The 12,719-nt window shown below is 42.4% G+C and overlaps 1 protein-coding gene across 9 annotated transcripts in view; it reads left to right on the plus strand.

Annotated features, from left to right (window-relative positions):
• Positions 1 to 12,719, plus strand: part of NFIC (nuclear factor I C) — a 220,121-nt gene that overhangs the window by 174,281 nt on the left and 33,121 nt on the right. For all 9 annotated transcript variants that reach the window (XM_073686306.1, XM_073686303.1, XM_073686308.1 and 6 more), the window contains exons 7-8: positions 7,168 to 7,296; positions 12,432 to 12,616. In XM_073686306.1, the coding sequence (XP_073542407.1) occupies positions 7,168 to 7,296; positions 12,432 to 12,616 (314 nt within the window). The remainder of the gene's footprint in view (positions 1 to 7,167; positions 7,297 to 12,431; positions 12,617 to 12,719) is intronic.

Here is a 12,719-nt window from a genome sequence, read left to right on the forward strand (position 1 = left end):
TAGTTTTCATTATGCTGTTTGATCCCCAATATTCTCAAATAAACCTCTGAGGCCTTCACAGATTAGATGTAGTTATACTGAGAATACATTACACATAGGTAGATGCGATTTACTAATTATGTGATGTCTGGAGGCAATTGGTCACTCATAATTTTATTTAGGGTTATCAGACTACAGGGGGATGAATAAAAATGCTCGTCACAATTTTCAGATTTAGATTTTTAAAATAATTAGAAAACCATATATCATTTCCTTTACACATCACAAATACTTGATACTTTGTGTTGCTATATTACATAAAATCCCAATAAAATAAGTTTAAGTTTGTGGGTATAACGTGAAAAAATGTGGAAATATTTGAGGGGTATGAATACTTTTTCAACACACTGAACATATAATATTATTATTTAATTTTGGTTGATTGGCTTGTTTCTGCAGGGAAATATGCCATAATATCTACACCGAAATGTGCACAATGTTGCAGATCTCCCTGCCGATTTCTTTCCATCCTATGCATGTGAACCATCCCTATGAATAATTCCACCACACATTTCTATTAACTTGTAGACTGGTCAAACTGGGTGGGGGGCAGACAAGGGGTCAGGAATAATATTCGTTGTAGTTTATGGAGGGCATAGAGCGGCCATAGTGTGACCAAGCACAAAAGGGAGCAAGTGTGAGGGAGTTAACCCTTAACTCTTCTCATGCACAGAGGAATCAATATAGGGGTGAACACACAAACTGGATGCAGAAGGGGAGGTAAGGGTCAATCGTGCCATACACACAAAAAGGCGAGGAGATGAGGACATTTTAATACATAGGGCCACAATGTGGAGATGAGCAGACAAGCATTTAAGGACGAAGGAGGCATTTTATGTCAGCCTGAGCTGCCTGGAGAATTTGCAGGCAGATGTAGCTGCTACTAATTAGCTGCTCCCCACACACGTAAGACAAGCAGCGGAGCAGCGCTCTAGCTATTAGGGGGTTAACGGAGTGTCCTAGGAGACAGTGCGGTCTGCGCAGTCCCGTCACCACCTTTCTGGCCATATCTCCTATGACTTATTCCTGGGACACAATGTACCAGCTAACTGCTTCCTGGTTAGGTGCAGCACCCGGGTACAAACATCTCCTGGTCGCCGCTCTCCTCATGCAGCCTCCTCTCTTGTTCCTGCCCGTTACTAACTAGAAAGAATTCTCCATACACTGTATAAAATAAATACATTTGGCATTGTTTTTATGATTTTTGTTCTGGAACAGCCCAAGTGTGCAAGTTTAGGCACTACCATCACTGGCAGACACAGACAGAAGAGGGCCACTGTGCAAGAACAATATTTGTGAGGTAAAATATTTCACTGCCTGTTTTTAAACAATATTTTACCCCACAAAATGAATCCTCTGTGATCCCGTGCTGCAATGTCTGTATACTCTTTTGCTTCCTCCCCTGCCCAGGAGATGTGGTAGGTTCAGACACAGACAATTTTTAAAATGAACTTTAAAGGGGTTTTCCCACAAACAAAACTTCATTTTAATCAATAGATCTTGGTATAATAATAATTTCCACAATTATAGATGGGCAGGGGAGAAAGTGAAAGCGTATACAGACATTACAGCACGGGATCACAGCTGATTCTTCCTTTGAAGTATAAATTGTTTAAAAACAGGCAGGGAAATGTTTTACCTCACAAAAAGAATCAGCTGCGATCCCGTGCTGTAATGTCTGTATAGTCTTTTGCGTCCTACCCTGCCCAGGAGATGTGGTATGATCAGACCATGTTCCTGCACGGTCAGACACAGCCATTACACAGTACACAGCAGGGGCACATTTATAAGATTATCTCAGCACAGGAACATTTTGTTTAAACACATCCAATTGTGGAGATTATTATTATTCCAAGATCTGATGATTAAAATCAACTTTTGTTCGTGGGAAAACTCCTTTAAGCAAAGAACTTATGTTAGATGTGAAGGCCTTGATCTACACCACAAAAGTGCATCAATAGCAGTGCGTCTTTTCCAGTCAGATTACTCTCTGAAAATTGCCTCAAAAAAGTGCTAACTATTCGTTAAAAATAATGAACATATACAGGTGCATTGATATATTATATAGAGTCATTACAAACAGAGTGATCTATTTCAAGTGTTTATTTCTGTTAACATTGATGATTATGGCTTACAGCCAATGAAAACACAAAAGTCATTATCTCACTAAATTAGAATAATTAACAAAGAACACCTGCAAAGGCTTGCTAAGCGTTTAAAAAGGTCCCTTAGTCTGTTTCAGTAGGCTCCACAATCATGGGGAAGACTGCTGACTTGACAGATGTCCAGAAGGCAGTCATTGACATACTAAGTAAATGCAAAGTAAATTTTGCATTTCATTTGGAAATCAAGGTCCCAGAGTCTGGAGGAAGAGTGAAGTTTCCACAATCAGTGATGACTTGGGGAGCCATGTCATCTGCTGGTGTAGGTCCACTGTGTTTTATCAAGACCAAAGTCAGCACAGCTGTCTACCAGGAAATTTTAGAGCACTTCATGCTTCCCTCTGCCGACAAGCTTTTTGGAGCTGTAAATGTCATTCTCCAGCAGGACTTGGCACCTGTCCACACTGCCAAAAGTACCAATACCTAGTTTAAAAACAACAGTATCACATGTGATTGATTGGCCAGCAAACTCGCCTGACCTTAACCCCATAGAGAATCTATGGGGTATTGTCAAGAGGAAGATGAGAGACACCAGACCCAACAATGCAGACGAGCTGAAGGCTGCTATCAAAGCAACCTGGGCTTCCATAACACCTCAGCAGTGCCACAGGCTGATCGCCTCCATGCCACGCCGCATTGATGCAGTAATTGATGCAAAAGGAGCCGCGACCAAGTATTGAGTGCATTTACTGAACATACATTTCAGTAGGCCAACATTTCAGATTTTAAAAACATTTTCAAGCTGTTGTTATAAAGTATTCTAATTTACAGAGATAATGACTTTTGTGTTTTCATTGGCTGTAAGCCATAATCATCAATATTAACAGAAATAAACACTTGAAATAGATCACTCTGTGTGTAATGACTCTATATAATATATGAGTTTCACTTTTTATATTGAAGAACTGAAATAAATTAACTTTTTGATGATATTCTAATTTAGTGAGATGCACCTGTACATGCATTTCTATGTAAAATTACATGATGTTAATATGTTCAGGTTTTGAGCATCTTTTAACCACTTTAGATTTCCAAAAACGCAAAGCAGTTAAAATAAAGGTGCGGGGCATTCTTCAGGAAGTCAATGGGAAGGCTCAAAAAATGCCTGGAAGATGCCTAGAGCATTTTGCTAGTGTTTGATAACTGTTTCTTCATTGTTGAAGAAACTTAACAAACACCACAAAAATGCTGGAAAGATGCTCAAAAACCCGCCGGCGGTCAAAAGCGTTGAAAAAGAGCTCTGGAAGCGACCATAAATGCCAGCGTTTCCTGAACCGTCTTCTTCTTGAATAATTTGGCGGGTTCATCCACATGAAAAAGACGTTGTGTACATACCCTAATTGTGGAGTGTGAGGTGCTTTGTAGAGAAAAGTAAGCCCCGGGAGCTGATAATGGTCTGGCATATTGCCAGAGAAGTCTCTGAAGGCTACACCTTCAACCTACTTTTCTTAATTGTCTTGTGCTGCTTCTTGCTTTGTTTTTCCATGTGATTTGTTGTCTTCACTCTCCTCCTTTCTGACTAAGGCTCTCCTTACCGCACCTTGTTCGGCACATTTTTACCCAAGGGAGGTTAATCTGATTTCAAGGATACAAGATATAACTTCATTACCATCATCTGAGTGGCCTAATTCAGCTTTACAGTATGTTCACCCTTCACCCACCACAAAGATAGCTTTCAGTTACAGAGGCAGAACACAGCAATGTCCAGCAGCTCATTTCTTGGCAGAACAGGGAACTGTAGATATGACACTTTGGAGAATAATTCTCAGGTCATTGGAAAGGCTTGTAATCTCAATAAATAAGGCACTCTACAGGGACAATGTCATACATATACGCTACCATCACAATTTTATAAATACATATTTTAGTACCTTGCTATTTACAGGGTGTGCCTTTCTAGCTATTGCTTCTAGATGTTTCCGCGCAACAGACCACAAACTAGTGGTGTCCTATATTTCATGGTGGTTTGTAAGACAGTACTTACATTTGTGTCGGGGCCTCCATCGCAGACTCCATCACATCCATCTGCATGCAATACTATTTTTTGTCAGTAAACTCCTCTGCAGAACCCAATGGACCTCATTATAAGTCAGTGGGGTTCATGGAGCACGACTGGTGTCTATCGTACAAAGGATCCAGGACATTTTGATTTCCATTATAATATTGGGGATTCCGTTGAACAGAAATCGTCTAACAGATTCTTCATTGTTGAAAGGAGTTGAAAACTACTAGAATTTAAAGGGAACCTGTCCCCAGGTTTTTGCTACCCCATCTGAGAGCAGCATAATGTAGTTTTGAGACCTTGATTCTAGCAATGTGTCACTTACTGGGCTGCTTGGTTTAGTTTTCATTAAAATCCCTGTTTTCTCTGTTGCAGATTTACCAGTTCTCTGAATGCAGAGCTCTGTATAACCCCGCCCACACCACTGATTGGCAGCTTTCTGTTTACACTGTGCATAGGCAGAAAGCCTAACAGTGATGGGGGCCGGGTTATACAGACGAGGAGGACTATATGGCATGAGACAACTAGTCCTCTAGTGATCATACTGATTTTATTGACATTGCAACATGCATCCCAGTATGTGAAACATCACTGGATCCAGGCTCTCAGCCCCTACATCATGCTGCTCTCAGATTACATAGCATAAATCTGCTAACAGATTCCCTTTAAGACATATAGTATAAAAACAAGCAATGCAATTTGTCTCACAGTACAGTAAAGCATAAAATGGCTATTGGCGTGAATGCCAAAATTCTGCATTTTTGTAGGTATGTACACTACCGTTCAAAAGTTTGGGGTCAGATTTAACCAGATGTAAAATAATCATGTGTATTGCTGTAATACCTGGGAAGTACAGTTTCTATTTTTTAGTATATAGGCTGGCTTTGAGCATTATGTTTAGCAGTTTTTGTGATCATTTCATCCATTATTCACTTCAGTAGACTCTTGCACGCTTTTATGAGAAGACTCTAGAATGTGTGATTTTCCAATTGTGGATGTGTGTGTGATGCAAAGCAGTAAATGGAGGGTGGACTTGGAATAGGCCACAAGACATGTGGATACTACTGTATGTTCTCCATTATTTTAAATATTATATTACTGTATGTTCTCCATTATTTTAAATATATTAGTCTTCACTAACATCTATGAATCACTCATTTGAATCTTTTGTCTCTTGCTCAAAAAATTGAGTTAAACAGGTTGTCCACTACTTTTACATTGATGACCTATCCTTTCGATAGGTCATCAATGTCTGATCGGCCAGGGTCTGACACCTGGCACCCCTGCTGATCAGCTGTTATCGGTGCCGGCTGCGGCAGTGCTTACTTGTGGAGCTGGCCATCTACTTGTAGTGGCTGCCGCAGGGTACTGCACATCCGCCTCCTATTCAAATCAATAGAAGGCGGATGTGTAGCACCCTATCACGGCCACTACAAGTAAATGGGCAGCTCCACAAGTAAGTACTTCTGGCTGGCGGCTGCCAACACCAGCTGATTGGTGGGGATTCCGGGTGTTGGACCCCGGCCGATCAAACATTGATGACCTATCCTAATGTTAGGTCATCAGTGTAAAAGTAGTGGACAACCTACCTCTTTAAGTACCTTAAAAAAAAATTCCTGAGCTCCGGTTTATTTTGCAGCTTTTTTTCCTTTTCCGCTGAGTCACTCTATTGAAGAGATATTAACTTTTATTACTTTTGGAGTGCAGTATGTGAAATCTCAGTTTGTCCTGCAACTGGGCGTTTCTTCAGAATCCCTACCCAGACAATGCCAATCACAGTTCGGCAGCTGATCTAGCAGTCTATCACTCTCAGATGCTGCCAAGCTGTGATTGTTCGTATTGGGGAGGGAGAGCTGAAAGCCCCCCAGAGAAGACTCTGAAGAAACGCCTAGTTGCATCAAAAGCAGAGATTTCACATATTGTGCTCCAAAAGCAATAAATTTGAATATCTCTACAATTGAGTGACTCAGCGGAAAGCGGAAAGAAAGCTGCAAAATCAGGGCAGCACAGGAATTTTTCCAAAATATTTAATTCTTAAGTGACAAGTCCTATTTAAGTTATTTTTATGGGAAATAGTTTTTAATATCTTGCCAAAAGATGACTGGCACTACATATTACAGAGAAATGAATCACTGGTATAAAACTTACTACAAGGTACTTATAACCAAACAGTACTGGGGAAAGGAAAAACTAGACGTTGTACTAGATAACAGTTTTGTCATAAGCTAATATATTGCTTATAATTATTATAAAGTACCAGTTCGTCCTTTAGTATCACAGGAGGATATATGGCAGACATTACCCACTAGAGAGAAGGGTTGTAGGAGGCGGAGGGAGTACCTTTCTCATAAAAGCATAGCTATATTCTTTATTTGGTTCTGTACTGTTCGTAAAATCGTACAATATTTTTTATGCTTGTGCTAGTGGTAAAGCTGACCTGTCCCCTTAATATCATGTTCTACTTCTCATTGATAAAATAATTTTGGCAAATGTGCACAAATAACATTTTTTCCTTAGCTGTGAATATTATCTTGATTTTTACTATCATATAATAGTCTTGCTCAATTGTCATCCTATCCATCAACAGAATGCAGGCTGTAATTTACAGCAGCTTGAATTCTCCTAAGCGGGTTTTTTATTCTTTTTACATTTTCAACTTTTGTATGCTTTATAAGAGGGAGGGGACTCTCTTTTTATTCAGCTATGTAATTATGTTTTTTTTTCATGTTTTCATTTTTACCTTGAACAGGGCTATCTTGACTTTGTTCTCCACCTTTTGCTCTTCATGTCCTTAGTTCTATGGTCTCCATTATCCCTAACCTATTTGTAAGCTACAGTTGTATGCACCTTATCTTAGAGGGAATGTAGTTAAGCATGCTTAGCCTCAGCTAATAACTTTTATCAATTGTGGCAAAATGTTTAAATGTACCTGATACATGTTTTGTATTTTAATTGATTGGCTAGGAATGTCTCCCACTGTGAAGAAGTCAGAATTGGACAAATCACCATTTCACAGCCCATCTCCTCAAGATACATCCCCAAGAATCAGTGGCTTCACACAGCATCACAGGCCGGTCATAGCTGTGCACAGTGGTGAGTGCCCAAAAGTGAGAGCATAGCTCTTTAGTGTACACATAATAAATATATATATGCAGTCATGGCCAAAAGTGTTGGCATCCTGGAGATTGTTCCAGAAAAAGAAGTATTTCTCCCAGAAAATGATTGCAATTACACATGTTTATTTTACACATGTTTATTTCCTATTTGTATATTGGAACAACACAAAAAAAACTGAGAACAAAAAAGGCAAATTGGACATAATTTCATACAAAACCCCCAAAATGGCCCTGACAAAATTATTGGCACCTTTCCAAAAATTTTGGTAAACAACTTTGTTTCAAGCATATGATCCTCGTTCAAAGTCACCTCTGGCAAGTAACAGGTATGAGCCTTATGAAAATCACACCTGAAACCAGATAAAAAGCGGAGAAATTGCTCAATCTTTGCATTGTTTGTCTGTGTGTTCCACACTAAGCATGGAGATCAGAAAGAGGAGAAGAGAATTGTCTGAGGACTTGAGAACCAAAATTGTTGAAAAATATCAACAATCTCAAGGTTCCAAGTCCATTTCCAGAGATCTTGATGTTCCTTTGTCCATGGTGAGCAACATAATCAAGAAGTTTACAAGCCATGTCACTGTAACTAATCTCCCTGGGCATGGATGGCAAAGAAAAATTGATGTAAGATTGCAACGCAGGATAGTCCGGATGGTGGATAAGCTGCTGCAATCAAGTTCCAAAGAAATTCAAGCTGTCCTGCAGGCTCAGGATGCATCAGTGTCAGCTCAAACTATCCGTCGACATTTGAATGAAATGAAACGTTATGGTAGGAGGCCCAGGAGGACCCATTGCTGACACAGAGACATAAAAAAGCTAGACTGCAGTTTGCCAAAACGTACTTGAGTAAGCCAAAAACCTTCTGGAAAAGCGTTTTGTGGACAGATGAGACCAAGATAGAGCTTTTTGGTAAAGCACATCATTCTGCTGTTTACCGAAAACGGAATGAGGCTAACAAAGCAAAGAACACAGTACCTACAGTCAAATATGGTGGAGGTGGTTCAAAGATGTTTTGGGGCTGTTTTGCTGCCTCTGGCACTGGGTGCCTTGACTGTGTGCAAGGCATCATAAAATCGGAAGATTACCAAAGGATTTGGAGTCGCAATGTAGTGCCCAGTTTCAGAAAACTTGGTTTGCATCCTAGATCATGGGTCTTCCAGCAGGACAATGACACCAGACATACTTCAAGAAGCACCCAGAAATGGATGGAAACATAGAGCTGGAGAGTTCTGAAGTGGCCAGCAATGAGTCCCGATCTACAGTACAGACCAAAAGTTTGGACACACCTTCTCATTTAATGATTTTTCTGTATTTTCTTGACTATGAAAATTGTGCATTCACACTGAAGGCATCAAAACTATGAATTAACACATGTGGAATTATATACTTAACAAAAAAGTGTGAAACAACTGAAAATATGTCTTATATTCTAGGTTCTTCAAAGTAGCCACCTTTTGCTTTGATGACTGCTTTGCACACTCTTGTCATTCTCTTGATGAGCTTCAAGAGGTAGTCACCGGAAATGGTTTACACTTCACAGGTGTGCCCTGTCAGGTTTAATAAGTGGGATTTCTTGCCTTATAAATGGGGTTGGGACCATCAGTTGTGTTGTGCAGAAGTCTGGTGGATACACAGCTGATAGTCCTACTGAATAGACTGTTAGAATTTGTATTATGCCAAGAAAAAAGCAGCTAAGTAAAGAAAAACGAGTGGCCATCATTACTTTAAGAAATGAAGGTCAGTCAGTCCGAAAAATTAGGCAAACTTTGAAAGTGTCCCCAAGTGCAGTTGTAAAAACCATCAAGCGCTACAAAGAAACTGGCTCACATGAGGACCGCCCCAGGAAAGGAAGACCAAGAGTCATCTCTGCTTCTGAGGATAAGTTTTTCCGAGTTACCAGCCTCAGAATTCGCAGGTTAACAGCAGCTCAGATTAGAGACCAGGTCAATGCCACACAGAGTTCTAGCAGCAGACACATCTCTTCAACATCTGTTAAGAGGAGACTTTGTGCAGCAGGCCTTCATGGTAAAATAGCTGCTAGTAAACCACTACTAAGGACAGGCAACAAGCAGAAGAGACTTGTTTGGGCTAAAGAACACAAGGAATGGACATTAGACCAGTGGAAATCTGTGCTTTGGTCTGATGAGTCCAAATTTGAGATCTTTGGTTCCAACCACCGTGTCTTTGTGTGATGCAGAAAAGGTGAACGGATGGACTCTACATGCCTGGTTCCCACCATGAAGCATGGAGGAGGAGGTGTGATGGTGTGGGGGTGCTTTGCTGGTGACACTGTTGGGGATTTATTCAAAATTGAAGGCATACTGAACCAGCATGGCTACCACAGCATCTTGCAGCGGCATGCTATTCCATCAGGTTTGCGTTTAGTTGGACCATCATTTAGTTTTCAACAGGACAATGACCCCAGACACATCTCCAGGCTGTGTAAGGGCTATTTGACCAAGAGGGAGCATGATGGGGTGCTACGCCAGATGACCTGGCCTCCACAGTCACCAGACCTGAACCCAATCGAGATGGTTTGGGGTGAGCTGGACCGCAGAGTGAAGGCAAAAGGGCCAACAAGTGCTAAGCATCTCTGGGAGCTCCTTCAAGATTGTTGGAAGACCATTTCCGGTGACTACCTCTTGAAGCTCATCAAGAGAATGCTAAGAGTGTGCAAAGCAGTCATCAAAGCAAAAGGTGGCTACTTTGAAGAACCTAGAATATAAGAAAGATTTTCAGTTGTTTCACACTTTTTGTTAAGTATATAATTCCACTTGTGTTAATTCATAGTTTTGATGCCTTCAGTGTGAATGTACAATTTTCATAGTCATGAAAATAAAGAAAAATCTTTAATGAGAAGGTGTGTCCAAACTTTTGGTCTGTACTGTAAATCCCATTGAACACCAGTGGAGAGATCCAGGGCCAGCGTCAGCACCCGGGCAAGTGTCGGGGCCCTGAGCTGGCGGGGGGCCCACTCACCGTCGGGCACCCCGCTGCACTATAGGACCCGTGAGCGGTGCGGTGCCGGTGTCAGCACCCGCTTTCCCCCGCTTGCTCAGGGCCCCTGAGCAGCAGCCAGCAGCACAATACTTACCTCTCCCCGTTCCTCTGCAGCAGCTCCGGTCTCTCCCGCTTCCCCTGACTGTGACGTCTCAGGTCAGAGGGCGCGGTGACGTGTTTCCACCACTCTCTCTCCTGAGCCGTCACAGCGCAGAGCGGGAAGACGCCGGTGACGCTGGAGTCCGGAGCAGCGGCAGCAGGTGAGGGGAAGTGAGGTGAGTATTTGATTTTTTTTTTTAATGTATGGAGGCATGGGGCATTATAAGGGGGTGGGGGTGTGACATCCTGTATGGGGCATTATATGGGGGGGTGACATCCTGCATGGAGCATTAAAAGAGGGTGGGGGTGACATCCTGCATGGGGCATTATAAGGGAGGGTGACATCCTGCATGGGGCATTATAAGGGGGGGTGGAGGTGACATTCTGCATTGGGCATTCTAAGGAAGGGTGACATCCTGCATGGGGCATTATAAGGGGGGGTGACAACCTGCATGGGGCATTATAAGGGTGGGTGACAACCTGCATGGGGCATTATAAAGGGGGGGGGGGTGAAATAATGCTTTGGGCATTATAAGGGGGGGTGACATCCTGCATGGGACATTATAAGGGGGGGTGGAGGTGACATTCTGCATGGGGCATTATAAGGGTGGGTGACATCCTGCATGGGGCATTATAAGGGGGGGTGACAACCTGCATGGGGCATTATAAAGGGGGGGGGTGAAATAATGCTTTGGGCATTATAAGGGGGGGTGACATCCTGCATGGGACATTATAAGGGGGGGTGACATAATGCATGGGGCATTATAAGGGGGGTGACATCCTGCATGGGGCATTATAAGGGGGTGGGGTGACATCCTGCATGGGGCATTATAAGGGGGTGAAGTGACATCCTGCAAGGGGCATTATAAGGGGGGGTGACATAATGCATGGGGCATTATAAGGGGGGTGACATCCTGCATGGGGCATTATAAGGGGGGGTGACATAATGCATGGGGCATTAAAGGGGGGTGACATCCTGCATGGGGCATTATAAGGGGGTGTGACATCCTGCATGAGGCATTATGAGGGGTGACATCCTGCATGGGGAATTATATGGGGAAACAGCCTGCATGGGGAATTCTAAGGGGGGAACAGCCTGCGTGGGGCATTATGTGGGGGGAACAGCCTGTGTGGGGCATTATGTGGGGGGGAACAGCCTGCATGAGGCATTATGTGGAGGCACAGCCTGCATGGAGCGTTATATTGGGGCCAGTATCCTGTATGGAGCGTTAAAAGGGGGCCAGTATCCTGTATGGAGCATTATATGGGGGCCAGTATGCTGTATGGAGCATTTTATGGGGGCCAGTATTCTGTACGGAGCGATTCGCTGGTTTCTGAGCTATTATGGAATTTACAATAGATATCGCTCATGTAATGTAAGAAGTGTAATCTTCGGCATTGTACTATATATATATTTCTCTGCGGTATCTGTGCATCATGAATCGTGGTATGTGTTAAAGGGGCCCACTGAGACTCTTTCGCCCGGGGCCCAGAAAAACCTGGACCAGCCCTGGAGAGATCTTAAGATTGCTGTTGGGAGAAGGCACCCTTCAAATATAAGAGACCAGCAGCAGTTTGCAAAAGAAGAGTGGTCCAAAATTCCAGTTGAGAGGTGTAAGAAGCTTGTTGATGGTTATAGGAAGCGATTCATTGCAGTTATTTATTCCAATGGGTGTGCAACCACATATTAAGTTGAGGTTGCCAACAATTTTGTCAAGCCCATTTTTGGGGTTTTGTGTGAATTTATGTCCAATTTGCCTTTTTTTCTCAGTTTTTTTTGTGTTGCTCCAATACACACAAAGGAAATAAACATGTTTATAACAAAACGTGTAATAATCTTCTGAGAGAAATACTTCATTTTCTGGAACAATTTCAAGGGTGCCAACATTTTTGGCCATGACTGTATATATAGGATTGCTCTTCTTTATGTGTTTTTATTTTTTCCCAATTGATTATTTATTCCTTTCTCTCCCCCCCCCACTCTTTATTGTTCCAATATTTTGCACTCCTTAGGCCTTGCCCGAAGTCCCCATGCCTCCACTACGTTACACTTCCCACCGTCCTCCCTCCTTCCTCAGGCGGCTTCCACGTACTTTCCTCACACGGCTATTCGCTACCCTCCTCACCTAAACCCTCAGGATCCTCTGAAAGACTTGGTGTCTCTTGCCTGTGACCCGTCCAGTCAACAACCAGGCCCAGTAAGCATATGAGAGTTTATGGTCAAACAGACAGGGGGGTTTATATATAGATAATAGTTACTGATCTATGTAAGAGTGGGGTAGTGGGGTTTGCATATTGTCA

The sequence above is a fragment of the Phyllobates terribilis genome, unplaced genomic scaffold (genome assembly GCF_046119375.1).
Source record: "Phyllobates terribilis strain yellow unplaced genomic scaffold, ASM4611937v1 Scaffold_1__5_contigs__length_1240528914, whole genome shotgun sequence".
NCBI classification, from domain to species: Eukaryota; Metazoa; Chordata; class Amphibia; order Anura; family Dendrobatidae; genus Phyllobates; species Phyllobates terribilis.